At 30.4% G+C, this 21,685-nt stretch overlaps 1 protein-coding gene across 5 annotated transcripts in view; it reads left to right on the forward strand.

The window, feature by feature from the left end:
* Positions 1 to 21,685, forward strand: part of LOC143056082 (pleckstrin homology domain-containing family G member 5-like) — a 145,782-nt gene that overhangs the window by 16,060 nt on the left and 108,037 nt on the right. The window contains exon 1 of one of the 5 annotated variants that reach the window (XM_076229164.1): positions 6,317 to 6,746. The exons of 2 other annotated variants lie outside the window; for them this stretch is intronic. In XM_076229164.1, coding sequence (XP_076085279.1) covers positions 6,614 to 6,746 — 133 coding nt within the window. In that variant the 5' untranslated portion in view covers positions 6,317 to 6,613. Of the gene's footprint in view, positions 1 to 6,316; positions 6,747 to 18,932; positions 19,049 to 20,876; positions 20,896 to 21,685 lie in introns of those variants that run through there. 2 more of the 5 variants (XM_076229165.1, XM_076229167.1) reach the window with 2 other exon arrangements.

Raw genomic sequence — 21,685 nt, forward strand, 5'->3', positions numbered from 1 at the left:
TTAGAGGCTTTTGAACCCCCCTCCCTGATAACCGCAATTGGACTTTTACCTACATGTAATTAAGTCAGAGCACCATGACCATGTACTAGTATCCCTCCCCAGAGGGTAGAGGCCTAGTTCCAGGTTCTGTAACTTCAGATTGACTAACCTTTATTTGACCTGTACAGTTTTCACTACCTTATCAACACTGTCAAAGTATTAGGTTTAATCAAGGAAATTAAGGACTGAGGCAGACTTGATAATCATAGATTTCTATAGATACCCGTATGAAAACCTTGATATTAAAGTCACTTTCATCATAAAATTCCATTATATTCAATAATGCAGTGGAGACATTTCGATGTGTGCTCTCTTGTTTTGATAATTGAGTCCTAGGAAGACATTAAATTTAAACATAGTGTGTGTAAGAAGATTAACATACAGATATCTGTATCAAATCTACTAAACTTTGACTTAACTTGGGCGTGGATTAAAGGGAATATTTATTGCAGAAATCCGATACAGGATATCACATCTCCACTTACAAATGTAATTTTGATTGAATTGTCATAAATTTGTTTAATTCTATCTCTCGCCTGTCTAGTCAGTTTCATAGAGCGTGATTTAATGTTCTCAGCATGTCATGTGATTACAACACCTCAGGAAAAGTTTTAATATTGCGGAAAATCTACACAAGATTTTATAAAAGGAATATCTGCAAATATTTGAAGTTTCATGGTTTTAAGAAATTGATACTACTGTAAAAATTTAATTTGTTAACTTCTTTGGAAATCTGTCAACTTTATGAAAAAGTTATATTATCATTTTCTGAATATGCTGTATTGAATAAAGTCTATTGATTGTGATGTTCTGTGTAATTAATAAGTTTTTGTGTACCAATAATATTCGCAATCTTTTTCTTTTTTTTTTATTGTGGAGTAAGTTATGGCTTTTCTGTCTTTCTTTGTTGTTTGCTATCTTTGAATTGTGTTTTTTTGATAACCTCTATTACAGTTCTGCAGCTAACATCTTGATATTTTTTTCTTTCAAGAGACTGAGTTGTGTAGTTCATCTATTGTATTACTTGCCATATATTATCAACACTGAAGTTGTCAGAGTTTCAGACCAGGCACATGGCAAGTGCTTTCAATTTCAATCTTAATTGACTAGGATTGTCAGCTTTCCTGCCAAAGTTTGATGGTTTTCTGTGGACTTCCTCCACCAACAAAAACTGATGGCCATGATAAATCTAACAGTGTTGAAATTGGTGTTAAAATACGAACAATAAATCTTTCTTCTATCTTGTTGCATTTTTTTTGGTTTCTTTTGCATGATTGTTTTTATAGATAAAGGACCATGTGGCCAAGTGGTCTAAGTATTTACTACTGTTATCACTAGCCAGTCAACACTGAGGTTGTGAGTTTGAACCCAGCTCATGTGGATGCACTCTACTCAAAGCCTAATTGACTAGGATTGTCAGTATTCCTATCAAAAGTCATGGTTTTCTCTGGGCACTCTGGCTTGCTCCACCAATAAAAACTGGCAGCAACGAAATAGCCCAAAAGTGGTGGTGCATAAAAGAGGTGTTAAAACATAAAAAATCAAGTAAAATCTTGATGGATAATAACATAATACAAGTTTGCTAATTTTAGTCAGGCTAAGTTCATTTCAGTTATAAAACTTACATGTGAGTCTTGATCACTACTTGGTAGAGTAAAGTTGCATAATTAGGTTATACATTGTGTATACTATTGTTCGTCATGGCATTGCAGTTTGTCATCAATGAGTTTGAATATCTCTTAGGTATCTTTCGCCTTTCTTTTGTGTTTGTTTTATGTTTTGTCGGTTTGTCAGAAATTCTAATAATACATGTATATATTAATTTAAAGTCTTTATATTGACTTTGATAACACTAATCCTGAGTATATTGAATTAATGATATATTTGTTCCCATTGACACGCATTAGTCCAGATTTTGCTGGGCACATTTTAATTAATGACTTATTTGTTCCTATCGACACCCATAAGTTGAGATTTCATGATTTATTATTGACAAACAGCTACCGTAATTACAACCTTATCATAAGAAGGTATAAAGGTTGCCAATCTCCTAACCCAAAACAACCGGAATAAATTCCCTCGTCAATAAACTTCCGTCAAACTAGCTCATTCAAATATCGGCATGTTTAATCCTTTATTTCAAAGGAAAGGTCAAACTTTTAAATCTCTAAAGTTATTTGTTTAACACACTAATTGCTTATCCCAAGTTGTGAAGTATTATTAGGAACTGTTTCAAATGGGCCATACAAAATAAAATTGTAAGATGTAAAAGGTGGTAACAAGGTCTGTTGTATAATTCAAGATAAGTGATGTTTACAAATGGATTTTACTGGGAATTAAAAGGATAAACTTTATTTTAAGTCATTTTGGGTAAAAAAAAATATTTCAATTTATACTAATGGAAATGAAATTTATATTCTTTGAAAATCTTATGTGTTATGCTTACTTGCTTTTTATCTACCTTTTTTTGTTAAAATGATATTAAATTAAAGTCCAACTGAATTTTGAACAAATATTAAATATATCATTTAATGCATTTGAAATTGGTTTGAAAACTTAAAAACTATAAAAGCAATCATTTTGACATGCATTTTTTGCATTAATTGAAATTTAAAAAGGGTAAAGTGTATAAAGTTTGCTGCAATGATTAGACATAACTCCTATACATTCACAATTTTGTAGAACATTTGTATAGAAGTTTTCTTCATAGGTGTTATAAAATTTCTAAAGCTTCTATTGTGAATTGAAAATTTTGATATCAGGAAAGTTACCATTCAGGATATTCACTATAGCTTTGGGAATTTCACTTGCTACAGATTTCAGAGGCCAAAAGCCTGCATAACAAATTTCACCTCCTACTTGCTTAGCAGGAAACATGCCTGTGTGTACACAAATGTGTATATAGAGTTGTTATATATAGTGATTATACAGTCTGTCGCCTGTTTATGTTGGATGTAAAGAATTAAATAGTGATGTACTTTATTTGGTTAACATGCGATTAAAGAATAAAATAATAAATTTAATGGACATAATCATAAAAGCTTTATTGAGATTGTACTCTGTCTGAACATGGTAGCAGTTTAGTTAATCTTTTATTTCATGTAAGGATTTTTTACTGCAGCAAAAATATCGGAGAGTAGATTTATTCTGAAAAGTTTTTGTGAAATGGATTAATTCAGTATAGATCATGAAGCATTATATATCATTTATGTAACCAGCCTTTTTGGATGAATGGTTAGAAAAAATAGTTTTTGAAAAAGAACAACATTTTTAAATCAGAAGTTGACAGATTGATTCATTAATGCAGAGATATTTTCAATTCTTTCGTATAGAGTCTATAAAGACATTTCCTTAAATCTTGCTTGAAAACAATTTGCAAAATTCTTATTCAATAAAATAACTTGTACTGTGAAATATTTTTTTTTCAGATTGTTGTTTTTTGCAATGTTGGTTACAAGGCTTAAAACGTTTTACAATAACATCAACATGAAAATATTTTAAATAGACTATAAATTTTAAAAAAGTCATTTATGATATTTTTAAGTTACTATTTTATTTGCTTAATCGGTAACAGTTAGATTGCTACAGTGAAAAAATCCTACCAATTAATGTGGCGTGCCAAATTTGGATCAAATTTTATTCTCTCAAACATTTAATTCATACTAGAGGACCCATTCAAAAAGGTGTAAAATCCCACTAACATATAAAGAATTTAACGTTAGCCATGCACTCGTGAAAGGATTTGAGCCAAATTCATGCTGATTTCCTGGGGTTGTGATTGATAGTAAAATTGTATAGTATAAATGAGTGATTTTGATATAAAAATATCGTATGACTTTTACCGCAAATTACAATTTAAAAATTCATTGGAGCGTTAATATTAATATGACACCTTGGGCTTCACTAGGAAGTCAGTGAAATGTAAATTTTTGTGGAATGTGTGACATCTATTTTACTACAAAACAAATTTCTGCACTTTTGAATTATAATGTTAAACATTGAAATTTATAAACAGGAAATCAAAATAGATCGTGTGGTTTGATTGAAGAGTTTTGATTCTAATTAGTAAAAACAATATTGGATTTACATCTTAACCAGTTGTTTTGATTGGAATAAAAGACAAAACTATCCCTTTTAGGAATTGTGTAATTTGATTTGTGTGTTATTCTGACTTTTAAATTTTCGAAGGAATTATATTGACCAGAATGTTGATTGACAATTTAAAAGGAATATTGAGAAACTTATCATCATAATTGTGAATTTTGAAGGACGGTTGGAAGTTAGAATTATTAGCATTGGGATTATGTACTATAGATTTTAATATTGTAAATTTCAATATTTGAGATTTTAGGATGACACCAGATAAAACTAAAGTTATATGATTCGTATATCAAAGGAATGAAATATTGAAATTTGTACATTCAATTTAATTTGAACAAGAAGGACGCATCTTGTTGTTAAAAAGTTGTTTTGACATTAACGAGGACATGCAGATTTGTCTTTTCCGTGAACGGTTGAAATCAATTTGTTTACCAGTGAATCAATGACTAATGTATGCATCAAAATATCAAAATAATTTTATGATTTGACGATGTATATATAAAGATATGGATGACAGAAAAATTTAAACACTGTCTTATTATTTTCTACCTCATAGCACCAATTGGAGGATGACATATTATACTTAAATTTGTTGTGAAGATCAAATTCAGTAATTGATATAAAGGATATTAAAATATAAAGAAGGAAAAACATTGCTACACAAGTTACAAAGAAACATCGTGTTCAGTGATTTGTGATACATTTTTTTGGACACAATTTTGTCTGCATTGGGAGAGACATTATTTTGCATCAGGAGGACAAGTTAAAAGTTTTTTGACACCTCAGTGCATTTTCAAAGGGAGGTAAATGACCGATAACTGAAAACAAGCACCTGTCCAATTAATTGTATTTAAATTCCACGACCTTTTAATCATTTTGACGTCTAAGGGGATTATTGAAATAGGTACCTTGAATTGAGGATTACATATAACTCTATTTTAATGTTATAATAAGGCCTGTATGATAGAAAAGGATACATGTAACAAAATAAGGAAAATTGGATAACAAATTTAGGTATAGAAACATTGTATAAAAATAATTAGGTAAGAATTTTATAATTAAATGTCTTTTATCTCATCTTTTGTAACAGAAAAAGGTAACAGAAAATAGTTCTTTTCTAATCACAAACAAAATCAGTATTTTTTAACATAAACATAAACAAAATGGTCTAAATTTCTTGGTATCATAACAAAAAGGGTTAGAATTTCGAAGGGTTTGTGACCTTAAGAATGCTGTAAATAAATTTTAAAATATTTTGATCAGATATCGTAAAAGAGCTTTATAAATACATTTAATCCGACACTAATTACATACCATTCCTATAACCCTTTATTACATTTCTAAAGCCTAACACTACAGGTTGCCTTGATAGATGAATGGTCAGCTTAAAAAGTCACAATAATACCAGGGTCATCCATAGTCAGTCTAAAGTGTCAGGCCAAGGACAAATATAAAGAACTATTCTGAGACATAGCTGACCACAACTGTTATGTAAACTAATTGGAAACAAATGTTCTTTGCAGTGAGTTGGATATATATAGTTTACAGTTATATATTGGAAATAATTCTGCGATAAGGAGCAAAAACTAAAACTTGGTTTAAAAAGCTACCAAGTATAAATTAGAGAAGCATATATAGTACTGAGTATCTATAGATAGTTTAAAGTGGATTTAATAAAATGACAGATGCGAAGGATATTCCATGTGATTTTGCACACCTGGATTTTCTGTAATCAGTCTTAATTACATTGAAAGGTTTAAAGAATCCTTGTGATGTGTTGATATTCTTTATTAAGGATACCTGGTTTAAATGGAGGATAGCAGATTTTTATAATCAAAATCAGAATAAATTGAATAATTATAAAACAAAAATATAACTAACAACTTGAAGTGAAATGCACAAAGATATATTTTGATAATTGATTGTTGACATTTGATAAAAGTTTTTGTTTAATTTAATTATGAAATACTGACTATCTAGGATTTTTCCCTGATTTTCCAGTAAATGAATTGATACCCCATAATAGATAAATGATTTAAAGTTGATATTATGAGTGATAATACCATGTTTACCAGGAAATCATAAATCAGGAATATAGAATTAAATGTATGTTGCTGTTTCATAAAGAGATCAACTGTCAAAGAAGAAGATGTGTAACTTGTTTTGTTTTGCCTCATTTATGGATTAGAGGCCATTCAAAGAAAATTGTACTCGACTCTTCTTAAAAGTTTTAAAGAATCAAGCAAATGTTTGTTTGCATAGGATAAACATTTTGTATGTAATTTTGAGAAACATTAGATATTATTTATACCAGTGGGTGTAAGGGAAAATGTCAGTTATTAGTAAAATTTGATAGCCACTACATTTGTGGTCAAGAGAGAGACTTTGTGACTTTTATCAGAAGTCGAGTATGACTGTTATCTAATAAGCATTAGCAACTTATAAACAGCAGACATTAGTTACATGTGAAGTTATGACAATGTTTTTCTCAGACCCATTAGTGTTGTGGTATAAACCTGATAGTCCCCTGACACCAGACTGGGACGGACCCATGCAAATTGTTGTACAAGATTATGATGATGATGTCAACAACAACTATAGTGAAGGTAAATACAGGGGGTGGGGATAGATTATGACAGGGTTGATGTTAGAGCATGTAAGGGGTGGGGATAAAATTATAACAAGGGTTTTGGATAGATTATGCCAGGGATGGGGGATAAAGAATCTTGTAAAATGTAAATATGCTAACTGCACTGGTTTCTGTTTAAATACCAGTCAATTGGGGTTATGGTAAATTGATAATACCTATTGGACTTATTATGATACTGTAAACTCCATTATTCCACTCGAAGACTACACTTGTAAAACTTTAATTGATATGATTGGTCAAAATGGTTATAGCAGCCAATTAAGAATTGTTTCTTTTAATTCAGTCCCTTAAGGATGTACTTAGGTGAGGTTTTGGAATTTGTGTCAAATGTTCGGACTCCTTGGTGTTTTTCCATACAATACAATGTAAAATATTTTGCCCAATAACATCCATTTATTTTTTCATATAAGACTTAAAATAGCTCAAGAAAGGTCATTTACCAAAATTTTAGATGATTCTTGATTTTCTTTCTTTTGTTTTAAGATCCAAATAGTTCCAATGCAAATATAAGGTAAAAGAGCGAGTCAGCCTTTTCCCGCCATATTTTAAATCTCAAATATCTCGAAAAAGAGGTCCATGACCTATTAATATTTTTAGCTTATCTTTATCCTTAATTGATGCTCTACCAGCTTATAGTATCAATTTTAATTTCTTAATTTCTTAATTTTTACCTAAGTACATCCTTAATATTATAGATTAATAAAGATACTGCTTGATAGCCTGGGATCAATTTATTCAACAGTTTGTGTTGGGGATAGTTGTCTCATTGTCATACCACATCTCTTTTTTTTTTTAATATATAAACATTCTTATAGTCTGTGTTATTGGATGGATGGTAACTGATTGTAAGGTTTTAAGAAGAAAAGGTTTCATTGTTGTGTATTCTTACTTGTTAATGATTGTGGTATAATTTTCATTTTTTGGTTAATTTCTTGTCAGATATATGAGGATGGATTGACTGTAAGTTGGTGATAACGCCCAAATAGTTCAAAAATGCATTTTTTTAAAATTTATTAATAAATGTTATAAAAATGAAGGAGTGAAATAAATTTTATATATGAAATGAGTTAAAAGAGGACACAAAAAGGGATCAAATTTTGAATACAACACAGGTTAGGAAGGTTGGATACAGCAACAGAAATTTATTCTTTTGCCATTTATTTGTAATCTCATATATGCTTGCTCCCCTTAAAATTTACAAAGGGGTCTTAAACTTAACGAAGTGTGAAACTATGACCTGACTAATAGTTTCTCTTTCACCTAAATGCATTGAGGTTAGTGGAAAAGCAGCTAATACCAATTTGCAAACTTGTCTTTAGTTTGACCCCACTTAGAATTGAACCCATGACCTCCAACACTTGGGGTGAGCAAACTACCATCATGGTTGCATTGGTTGGAAAAGCAAAGATGTTATTTTTTTTCCAAAAGTACATCTGCTTTTATCCACCAACAAATACTGGCCACCACAATATAACAAAGCCTACTGAAAGAGGTATTCAACACCTTCAATCAATCAGTCTGCTTGCTTTTTGGACACATTTCTGAATGGAATCATTTTTGTTGAGTTTACTCAGCAGTATCAAATTAAATGTATGACCTCTACCTCATCATGATGTGCAAGGACTATTTTTGCAAAAGTTGTGTAATAGGAAATAGAAATTAAATGAATAATTGCATTGTACATGTTGTTACACCTGCATTTCTTTAAAAAAAAATTAAAAAAAATAATATTTGAGTTATTTCCCTTTAACTGATAAGATATGCTCTTAGACAGGGAACATTGAGACACTGTTCTTCATATTTTATACAAAAGGTTTATCTAGTTTGATCAATGTGAGTTGTTTTCAATTTTCTATGTGCTTTGTTGCGAAGTGGTGTCAAGTTCCTCATTTTCTCAAATCTTTGCATTAGTCCAATGTAAAGAATGTATCTGACATCTGCGGCAGATGGACAGATTTTACCAGACCTTTCTCAATATGGTTACAAACCTTTTTTAAAACTTCAACTATATAAAATATTACAAGTTAGGTTTTGTGGAACACTGATCAGATCTTCACATTGCTTCATGCAGATTTTTGCTGTATTCTCTGATTTTGTATATTTTTGCCCATAAGTTTTTCTTACCAGTGAAATATCCCATCTTTTATACAATAAAAATTCCTCATAGTATGAATACTATTGCAATGTTATGAAATGAATGACATATGTTAGTATAATAATTCTTCTATGTCTGTGAGGCATTTTTTTTTAAAATTTATTGGGGGAGGTTTGGGAGATTTTGTATGCTACAAGCCTTGCTGTCACAGCATCTAATTCCACTAAGAACATGTTTTTTTAGTCGTTTGATAATTGGTGATATTTTTATATGTATTGTAAGCTTTTATCTAGTATCAAATGAAAAATTACGACAGATATATAAATGGTTGGACATTAATAAGATTGAAACGTTTCAGTATTACAGAACTCCTTCTTAGGAGGCTTCTTAATAACATAATGCTTGAAGCCTCATCAATAACAACAATGCACGAAAATACCTTTTACAGTGTTATTTATTGGTGATCTGATTTGCATATTTTATATTATTATTTCTTAATTTGTCTACAAAATATTCCATAAGTGCGAACCCATTATGAACCTCAATTTCCAAGCTTAAAACATTATGAGTAATAAAATTTATTGAGTATGAAAATAGATTTGAAATTATGACGTTTGATTGCCAGGTATTTTGTTATACAATTGTAATCATCTTCAGGTAGGAATCTTACCTGTCAATTTGTTTTAGTTTGGGTTTAATGACCTAATTTGAAATCACCTCTGTGGCTCATCATTTGCAAACATATACTAGAAATATATATTGAGAAATAATATTAGAGGGAATTTTTTAAGTTAATTTTCCGGAGGAAACAGCTACACTAAGTAACAGGTAACACAACATCTCTTATGTTATTAATTAATTGATAAATAAGTGTGTCATGTTACAAGAATGCATGTTCTAGATCAAATCAATTTACATTTAACTGGTTTAAAGTTATTCTTTTTATAGACTTGGAATAATCTTGTTGTAATGACACTAATGTCCACTGTTGAAGACAGTTTATGTTTCATTCTAGATATTTTTGATTTCTTTTTGTCATTGGGTTGCTGTCTCATTCAGATGTATAACCACATCTATTACTCTTAATGGACTTCAAAGTCAGTATACATGTAAGCCTATGAAACTCAAAATAACCTAGAGGTAATGGTTTAAAAGTTTATGTCAAAGAGACTGCTTTAGTATTCTAGCTGTGTTCTCATACTAATTTATAATCAATGTGGTTACAACAGCATTGAATCAAAAGTAATTTGTCCATTACCTGGTAGCTTGATAGTAAAAATGAGATGTGGTTGATTGCCTTTTACCTTAGCTGCACATATTTTAAGTAGACAATAAAATGGCCTATGATCAATAGTTGGTCAGTGACCTACATTTTCTGCTTAATTGACTTTAATTAGATACAATGATAGAGCTGACCTCAAGAAATTTGTGTGACTTATTGTCATGTACCTTGTTGTGAGGACCTCTTAAGTAGGTCACTGTGACATATATTTCCAACCCACTGACATTTCACTTTCTTTATTTCTCTTGGTACTTGAAAGGCTGTATTTGATTTATAAATCCAATTTGGAGGAGGGGATCAAGTGAAATTGTAATCATAGATTTATTATGTTTACACATGTACTTATTATGACAAATCTTTTTACTTTAACTGGCATGTTATGAGATTGGGGTTTTCACTATAAAACTCATATCATCTCTCAGTTTGAATATGGATTTTATTTATAGGTTGATTCCTCCCAGAAACAGTCCTATGGTGTCAGATATTTACACTCATATTTACCTGCATAAAGGTATTTGATAAATAGATAACCACATGTAGTAATCTAAATGTGCTGTACTATCAAGTGAGAAAGTTTTAAGGAATTTGTGGGGTTTAAACATTTTAACATTTTTGTCACTACTTTTACAAATAATAGAATTTTCAGGATATCATTTTTGGAATTTTGGAACATTCTGTTATTTAACACATAAATTTTGATCTTGCTACTGTTATAAGGAAAGTCAATAATTAGTATAAAAGAATTGGGTTAAAAAATTGTTGTAAATTACTGGAGATAATCCTAATTAAGCCTCCTTTTACTATATGGTACCCTTGCAATTTAAAACTATATTTCTGTTATCAACATATCCTGCCCTTATTTGTACCCAAATTTATAAGCTGTACCATGGTTCTAAACCTTGCATTGATAGTCCTGCAGAACAGGATCTTTAAAATATTTAAAGATGAACCTTGTTTATGTTCTAAATAAAAGATTAAATCAAGAATTTGAATAAAATAATTGAGTCGTTACATATATTTGATGTTATTGATCTAGGGTGGGTCAATGTACATTGTTTACCGACAAAAAATCTGTAATCCTTGATGTAAAGAGATATAATAATTCAGGAATGGTGTGGGCTGGTAGAAAATTCAGTTTAAATCCCTTTATTGTTGAATATTTATTCAATAGTGGTTGACCCATGTTATATAAATAAATGCATCTGTTCATATCTAAATTTGATACATTATAAAACATTTGTAATTGGGGAAGAACGATAGAAGGAGTTCATTTTTCCACTTTGTTTCCAATTTTCTCAATAAAACTTCCAAGAACCCGATGTTAACCGTTATTAATGGAAGATTATTGGATGTGTTCTAATTTGTTTGTCTTAGATTGCTTCACTTCATTTGAACTGACCATTACTTCCAGAGAAGTGACTGCTGATTTGAGAGATAATTTATAGAAATCTGTTATTATTTTTTTTTCTTTGTGGCGAGCTTTCTTGTCCATGTTTAACAACAATTATCAGTGCTAATATCTGGTATAGGGAAGACTTAAATGACTGGGAATGATATTTCTGAAGAGTTTTATTAGTGTCAACTGGTCAGCTGGTCTGCAGAATATTAGTTGTAAAATATAACAATAGATTGAAATTTTTTGAAAAGGATTATACCTCTGTTTATGTGAGTACTGTAAAAAAAATATTAATTAGACACAAATGAACCAAGGCCTGGTAAATCTTCTGTCTGTAAAAAAATATGTTTGCAAAGATTTAATTTCACCATTTTAAAGTACAACCTTTTTGCCGAATTTCAGGTTCCATAGTCCATACTGTTATATTCATATAAGATTAAATTTAAGCAAGGGAATATTTTGCAAATTGATTTCATCATCTTATACACTAAATTATTGTTGATAAAATCCCTCACTATAAAATATTTCCCACTTTGCAGTAGTGTTTTTTCTCAAAAGCTTTCTAGATAGATATAAGTAGATATGATGCTCTACAGTCAGTAAGTTTTCTGTTGTTGGACAGAAGAACTTGTTTGAATATTTAATGGTTTGTCATTTGCAAGATAAGAAAGAAAAGTTCCAACATTTAATTACTTGTACTTTGGTAGTAACTGTGTAATTTAAGTACACTATGAATTTTGAATCTTGAGAACTCGAAACATTTGTGTTTAAAATACTGACTGTATAAGGTTTTTTTTCAGAAATAAGAAAATGTTCTTAAAGAACATTATAAAGAACATTAGAAGTAGTATGGGAGGGTGGCATTCTCTTAATGTCCTGTTACAGTAAAAAAAAAAGTTTATCCTCTCAAAACTGACAGTCATGCTTGCTGCATGTATTCAATAGGTTCTAAACTTTCCTTTAATTTTGTAAAGCTATAATTTGTTGTGTCTTGATAGATTGAGTTATCTCCCATTGATTTAGCTTGTCTACAATCTTTAAGGCCTAGACATCTGTTTTTACTAAACTGAAGTGAAGTGAACCAAATGTTGCTTTTGACATGCCACTGGGCCTTTTATCGAGTACTATACTGTTTGGGTTTTGTTCTTTATTCATGGCCATACAATGACTTGTAGACCAATTTCAGATTTTTTTTTAATTTTATGAATGGGTACTGGTTGACAAGAGGTCAATAACGATAATGACATTTTTGAACAATTTAATTTTACTATGACATAATTACATATAAGTCCTAGGAAATATATTTGAAAATGTACGAATTTGAAAGTCCTTACATTCTTGCCCTGTGGTCTCTGGTGGGTTGATAGTTCTATGTCTCTTGTGTATAGTTGGCAATCTTTCTTTAAAATGTTGATAGGTTGCTGTCTCTTTTTTATCTTTTTTCAGTTTCTGATGAAATATTGTGAATGTCTTGGTATATTATGAAGTTTAAGAATTTTTAGATTGACAAATTGAACAGTTTGTTTGGGTAGCTTAAAATTGTTACCTGTTCTAACACAAGGTATTCATATGTAAAATTCAAATATATATGAGACATAGAAGTTACGCTTTCTCAAACCTATCATTAAAATTAATAGAGACAAATTGAATGTACCTTTTGATTGACATAAATGTAATTCAATTCTTTAAGACTGGTTTTCATTTGTAAAGTACAACTTTGTTAAAAATAGTCAATTTTTTTGGGGAAATACAATTTCCAAATGTGTAATTTCTCAAAATAGCATGATATGAAATTTAGAAAACTGACCAATCAGATGTTGTGCATGACTTACACTTCCCATTTAGGGGTGGTCCATCTTATGTTGTAACTGTAAAAAATGCAGTGTCACATAAAGGCAGCAAGAAGTCTATCCTTATTAGCATTAGCCCTATAGCTATACAGTAGTAGGATTAGTTATAACGTAAACAAACTAGTGATATATTCTTACCTATAGGTGGTGATCATGTAGTGGTTTCATCCTTCATTGATTTGTGTAAATGTTTTGAATGGTTCGTTACTTTTTGGAAGTGGAGGTCAAGGTTTTGGTCTAAAATTGGGGCTTACGGTTCAAGTTGTTTTTGGTTTACTGTGAATTCATTTATTTTCATGGGTACAATCTTAGTGGATTCAGGAAAACTAAAATGTCCGTGGACATTTTAATTTCGTCTTTTTGCCAAAGTCTGCATACCAGCCTATAATAGATTTTTTATTCATTGAACATTGAATTTGGTGGTTCAACTGAACCCACGAAATCCACAAAAATTGGTATCCAACTTATAATAATAAATTCACAGTAATAGAAATTGAAGAATGCAACTAGTGAGAGTTATATTAAGGGGAAGGGGTTAAAATTGAGTGGAGAAAGAATTTTTATCAAACAGTTTGTTCATGACTGTCAGACATAATAGAGGACCTTCAAATATGTGCATTTTTTCTGTCATTTTTTATGTCACAATGCTTATGTTATTATGTCACTGTAAAAAACGATTGTTCGATGATATCAATTACACAAATATTACCTCAGGTTAACCAGTGTATCTCTTCATAAAAACAATTAGAGATTGATAATATAATAAAAAAGGAAATACACTATCTTCAACATCTACAGCATAGTCACTGATACAAATGGATTTGAAATTTCTTTTTTTTAATTGATAATTTTGATTTGTTGATCTGTTAAGATTGTATGGATATAATCATTTAATGGATGTTGAACTCATGATATGGACCGATAAGATCGACTAGCCAAGATTGAGACTATATTGATAATTATAGAATATTTCATAATTGTCATGTGGACCCTAAGTTACAAATGTTTATGACTATATAGTCAATACTGAAGACAATACCTATTTGTTGTCAAATTTAATTATATTTGCTATGGAAGCTTGTCAAATGTCAACTCTTTTATAATCTCAACACTGGAGTCCTGATTTCAGGAAAGCTCATTAGTCAAGTCCAGTTTTGGGATAGCTCAAATGGTATGTTATGTTTTGGGAGAGACAAAAGTCAAGTCCAGTTTTGTGAATGCTCAATAGTCAAGTCAAGTTTTGAGAAAGCTCAATAGTCAAGTCAAGCTTTTAGATAGCTCAATAGTCAAGTCAAGTTTTGGAAAAGCTCAATAGTCAAGTCCAGGTTTAGGAAAGCTCAATAGTCAAGTCAAGTTTTGAGAAAGCTCAATAGTCAAGTCATGTTTTGAGAAAGCTCAATAGTCAAGTCCAGTTTTGTGAAAGCTCAATAGTGGAGTCAGCTTTAGGAAAGCTCAATTGTCAAATCAAGATTTGGGAAAGCTCAATAGTCAAGTCATGTTTTGAGAAAGCTCAATAGTCAAGTCAAGTTTTGAGAAAGCTCAATAGTCAAGTCCTGATTTAGGATAGCTCAATAGTCAAGTCTAGTTTTGGGGAAAGCTCAATGGGCAAGACCCAGTTTTGCAAAAAAACTCAATTATTAGTCTAGTCATGGTTTGGGGAACGTCTCAAAATTTAAGTCTAACTTTGAGAAAGTATTAGGATCAAAACTTTCTCTTTTTTGTGCAAGCATTATTACATTGTATGTATCAATGAAGTGGATTTATGCCCCTTGGCTACTTTGAATTGGAGCAGAAGTTTTCGTTTCTTTTGCAATCGTTGAATGAAATTTATGGCCATGTTTACTGCATACAAATTGTTACATTTTTTATTTTTAACTTGGGGCAACGATATCTCTCATCGTTTAAATGTGCAATGATTGTCAAGAATGAAATATAATCTAATCATAATAAAACTTCAAGATATATTATACATTAGGTTTCGTTGTATTTTAGGTGGATTTATAATGTTATAACTGGCTGTTCTGCACCAGAAATCATTCCATTAGTTTTATTTTCATGGGCATAATTTGAAACTGAATACTTATATTTTATTTTTAGATATTTTGTTTAGTATTTGTTCATTAGAAGAAATAAGTTGAACCTTTTTGCTACCATCACCATGCACAAATAAGTAGATCAATTGAATAACTTACCCTGATCCCTGAAAAAATCAACCTCAAGTACAAGCTCATTCAAAAAAGATTTAAAAAATTACTTGATGGAACATTAAGATGCTGTGCGTTTTTTATATGCATAATAATTTTCACACACTTACTCAAACTTATGATATTGTTAATGCCAATACTATACATGTCATATATGAATTTGTAACTTTTGCCTGTTTTGAAAATTGTATATTTCATAACAATTTTTTATTTCATTATTCATGTATGTGTGTCTGTTTGATATTTTGTAATTGTTTGTTATATTTCATTGTATTTCATGAGGGCCTCAGGGAAGATTAGCTTTATAGCTAACTGTGTAACCCTCTTTAAATAAAGAATTATTATTATTATTATTATTATTATTAATTTCATTAATGCGAAATTTGAAGAAGAAAAAATGGACTGCCTTGAACATAGCAGAACTTCAAGTTACAAAGTGCAGAAATACTTGATATACACTAATGTATTCTCCTGCAAGGAATTCTTAAAAAGCTTCATAGAACTTTAAAAATTAATGTTTCAGTTGGTTAATATTTAGAGAATATAGATTCCTTCTTGCATACCTCCGATTCCTGTCTATATTTGACTTCACTTTGATGCTTTCTGGTTTTAACTGCCTTATAATGTTTGTGTAAGATTTATCATTAAGGATTACATATATTTTGGCCTCAAGGATCACTATAAAAGACATTAATTATTTAAATGTGCATCTGCTGCATATAAATTATTACAGTTTACACAGGCACTTTGTTCTCTCTAACGCACAAGCGTACTATGTTGGTTCATTTGGTAATTCTGTCAGGGTTTTTTTTATGCCCCATTTATGGGCATTATATTTTCTGGTCTATGCCTCCGTCCGTTTGTCTCGCTTCATGTTAAATAAAATTGTCGGTAGTTTTTGATGAAGTTGAAGTCCAATCAACTTGAAACTTAGTAATCTACCCATGATAAAATCTATCTTATTTTAATGCCAAATTAGACATATCCCCCCACTTTAAACATAGAAAATGATAGTGCGGATCGGGCATCCGTGTACTTGGGACACATTCTTGTTTTTTACTTACAAAAAAGAAGATGTGGTGTGATTGCCAATGAGACCAAATGACACAGAAGATAATATCTATAGGTCACTTTACTACCTTCAACAAAGAGCAAAGCCTGTACCTATTTTGAATTTGATATTGGAGTTTAGTATATATGTTTAAAGTTTTTTCGGACAGTAATGGTGGAATGGCTCTAAGTATTTAGCTAATGATTTTATGAATAAACATTTCTTAAATTTTTCTAATCACTTAATATTTTTGTACTAAGTAATTAGTTATTTTTATATTCATTTCTAACAAGTTGTGGTGATGAATAAGGGATTTTTAAGATAAAAATATTATGCTTAAGGATAAATTTAAATAGAGAACTGACAAAATAAACAAATTGATTGTACTAAGGGTGTCTGCTGAGTGATTGGATGTTTAATGTTTCGGAAAAATAATCTCTTTATTTGAAATTTCATCTGTTTCATCTTAACAAATACAATTGTGTAAGAATCTGAAATATTTTAAGGGGTTCCATTTGTGACAGTCTAATGTATTGAATGTTCCTTTCAATTTTTGATTTTTTTCCATTGTTCAGGCAAATTATTTTCAAACCAGTGATATATATTTCTATAGCTCTTAATACTTGACGACTGGTTTGATTGGAAAAAAGATGTGGTGTAAAAAGTCAAGGCAACCCCTACCAAACAACATAGTTCACCAGAAAAGACAGAAATGTTTTCAAGATAGACAATAGTGGAATAGACATAGGTCAATGGCCAGGGTCATAGCATTCATTGAAAGTCTGAAATATTAGCAAAACTTAGGTTTCCATACTTTATCTACCATATGCCATAATAAACTATTACCAAACTTGGTTCTCCTACAAATTCTTACAGCGTACCATAGAAAAGCAAGTCTGACTCCTTTTAACTAAAACAATGATTAGATTTGTTCAATACCTTAAAGAAGGGGAAATAACCCAGTCATAGGTATCATTTTACCATACAAGTAATACTTAGAAAAGTCATCATTTTAAGATTTTAACAAAGAGTTTTGGGGATGTGTATTATTTTTCATTTCTGACAATTGATACAGATACATAGCATTTTGTGCATCCAATTTTAAACGGACTAATATTTCTATGTTACATATACATAAAATATGATTTTTCAACATAATACACATAAGGTGTTTTGCGTTGTTGGATTGTACGTGTCTCATTGCTGTATATTCTTCTTATATTTTCAATCCCTTACATTTTATCCTCAAATAAAATATGTGAAGCAACCATTAATGTTTAGACTGACGTCAGATGTAAATTGCATCATATTTCACCTACTTAGATACTTTTTTTTCCTTATTGTATTTATAGATGATTAATTACCAAGTATATCAGACAAATCATTGTCTACCTTTGAATACTGATTTTTTTTTTTTTTTTTTTTTTTTTAAACTGGTTATACGAATACATCTCATTTTCTAATGTGACTTGATTAAAAAAAAAATGCTTTATGAGAGATACATGTACCAATATTTTATTAGTTATAAAGTTCAACACAGCTCTGCAAAACTTGTTGGGTATAAAGTTTATTAACCCCTTACAGGCAGTGTCACAATCTTAAGTTACACCTCAAAGGCATTAAGCCTAATATTTGGCAAAGTTTAAGAATATTAGATATTTTCTTTTCAAGTTTCATATTTTTATTCATTAAATTATTTTTTAAGCAAATTATTGAGTCAAATAGCGACACAAAAGTATTTCTTACGATATCAATGATGAAAAATCACTATAAGGTTTAAATTATTGTGTCGTATGAATAGGAATATTATAGCTACCTGCCTTGTATGACCATCCACCTGAGGTCATGGAGTAGAAATATGTCAAAAAGATGAAACGGTAGCGATCAGAAATGATCGGTCGTAATTATAGATATAACTGATTTTGTAATGTCGGAGATAAATGTTTTTGATGTTTTACACCTAATTCTGGAAATAAAACTTTTGTAAGAGTCTTATGTGGTATTCAGTATAGGAAAAAAAATCATATTGAAGATATGAAATAACAATGAAAATAAAGTGATTTTCAGGTCAAGTTTGTTATTATATACCTTAGAATTTTTCTTGATTTGGATGTGTTTTATTGAGTGAATGGACTTTCTGTTCCACGTTGTTTCTGACCGTGACTTTGAATTATAAAGGCATTAGATTGTAAAGACACATGATATCAGATTACAATTAGTCATGGTGAAAACTGGATTTAAAAAAATATTATTTATAATTATAATGACAGAATAAAAGCAGATTTCAGAAAAATTATAATGTGGGATTTAGGTGCAAATAATGAGACCAGTGAAATCAGTCTACTGGAAGATATTAACAAAGTTCTCAAACTTTGGGAGGGTAAGACTTGTTAAGTATTAGTTATAACTGAAAACTGAAAAATCCTTATGATAGTCAATACTAGATTCGTTTGTAACTTCTCTTTTTTTCATCTTAATTTACACTGAAAATGCATGATGAATCTTTTGATGATATAGCTCCTATAGTATTCAGGTTATTTTACATCTTCAGTTGTCAAGTACTTAATTGGTTCTTCATTACATGATGTTGAATGGATTTCCCAGTTTAGAGAATGGTTGGGTGCTTGCAAAGATGTCAAACATTGGCACATTCTTTATGTGGGCCTATCTCAAGTCCAAGTGCCTTTTTTCAGTGGTTGTCGTTTGTTGCTGTTCTTTCCTTGTTTTCTTTAATCTGTCCATTGTTTTTCTCATTTGAATTTCTGCATGTTTTGTTTGGTCTTTTATGGCTTCCTGTAGGCCATGGTTTTAGGCTAATTGTTTAAGGATGTACACTGACCTCTAGTAAACATCTACATTATTAGTCTCTGGTGGGTAGTTGTCATGTTGGAAACCATACCACATCTTCTGTTTTATGTTATGGAAAAAAAACATTCTGAACAAAAAAAGTAATTTTTGGCAAAATTTAAAATTGAAACTTGAAATCGGTTACTAGTATTTATATCCCTTCTGTAGTGACATTGTAAGCCTTTCATTTCTATTTAGTCTTTACAAATATCTATATAAAAGTACTTAAGCTTAAGTCCATTTTGATTTTTTGTTATTAATCTCTGAAGATTCCTAAATTTCAATTTGGATGATTTCTGGATTGTCTTTTCCATATTAATTCCCTTCAATAGGAAGGTCTAGTTTACTCCTCATACGTTAAGTAACCACAATGGTAGTCATGTGTTAGTGTGCTGTTCTCCAGTGCAGGAGATCCTGTATTCCATCTCTGGCCCAGTCAACCAAAGACAGGAAATAACAGTGTGTAACAAACTGTTTTAGAGTTACTGTTTGGCCTTCAACAATGAGCATAACCTATACCATATAGTCAGCTATCAAAGGTTCAGACATGATAAATAGATATAGGAAGATGTGGTGTGAGTGCCAATGAGACAACTCTCCATACAAATAACAATTTAAAAAGTAAACCATTATAGGTTAAAGTACGGCCTTCAACACGGAGCCATGGCTCACACCGAACAACAAGCTATAAAGGGCCCCAAAATTACTAGTGTAAAACCATTCAAACGGGAAAACCAACGGTCTAATCTATATAAACAAAACGAGAAACGAGAAACATGTATATATTACAGAAACAAACGACAACTACTGTACATCAGATTCCTGAATTTAACAAGAACAGGGATTTTATGAGGCAAAATTGATTTAAAAAAGACCATGTATTAATGTTATATGCTTGTATTTATGGCAAAATGAAAATGTAGGTCACAACAATCAAATGACAATAAAACAATGGTCATCTTTTCTTCTCAGCCTTATAGAGAACATGTATGATGAGAATTCAAATATGATGTCTCTCACTTTGATAACTGAAGAAAAGTAGCAACCAGGTTTAAATATCAGTTTCTGAACCTTAATAATGTACTGAGGCTATGTTAAGAACTGGTCAAGGTTATAATATATAAATAACACTAAACATCACATTTCTTAGTTATTAGTCTTTCCTTTAATGACCCGATTGGTCTGAATAATTAGATATTGACCATCAATATAAATCATATTTTATTAACCTGTAATCAACATATATTTTGTCTGTTTAAATCAATATACAACATCTGGTTTAGTGTATTCATGATAACTTGAGTCATGTCACTGAATATGTACTGGGTATATATTAGGAAACTTATCTTGTAATGAGGGGGGAGATTTAATTCACTTAAAGTAAGTTTATCTATATTGGAAAGTTTGTTGTAATTACTTTTTTTGAAGTGATCATTTATAAGTTGATCACTCTTTTTTTTCTTCCAAAATAAAGAGTTATGTCCCTTATTGCTTATATCAAGGTTGTCAGCAAAAATGGGAAAAAAACATTGGGAAAGCCTTTTGCAGATGGGTGGAAGTTTATTGTAGCTGATCCCATAGCTCTTAAACATTTTCAGTATTTTTTTATTGATTCTTTATTCTTTGCATTTGAAAAGATGAAATGTTGTAAAATGATGAAATTTTGTTTGTATCAAAGTTTTTATTGTGCATACTTTTGAAATTGCTGCATAATATTGAGGTTGGCATCTTTATATGGATATGTAAAAAAGAAGATGTGGTATGATTGCCAATGAGACAACTATCAACAAAAGACCAAAATGACACAGACATTAACAACTATAGGTCACCATACGGCCTTCAACAATGAGCAAAGCCCATACCGCATAGTCAGCTATAAAAGGCCCTGATAAGACAATGTAAAACAATTCAAACGAGAAAACTAACGGCATAGTACTTTTCTTCTTTGAATGTTTTCCGATCACAAAAAGATGGTCTTACTATAAAGAAGGGTGTATATGCTATGTATAGATGTATATTTACATTTACATCATGAACTGTGAATTGAGTTTGTTGCAAAATTTTCTATTGAAACTGTGGATAGTAAGAATATTTCAGATTTTTGACATTATTTTCCCTTCTTTAGTCCCTGCTTTAGGCAAATTATTAGAATTCATGTTGACAGAAATAA

Source organism: Mytilus galloprovincialis, chromosome 13 (genome assembly GCF_965363235.1).
Source record: "Mytilus galloprovincialis chromosome 13, xbMytGall1.hap1.1, whole genome shotgun sequence".
NCBI lineage: Eukaryota > Metazoa > Mollusca > Bivalvia > Mytilida > Mytilidae > Mytilus > Mytilus galloprovincialis.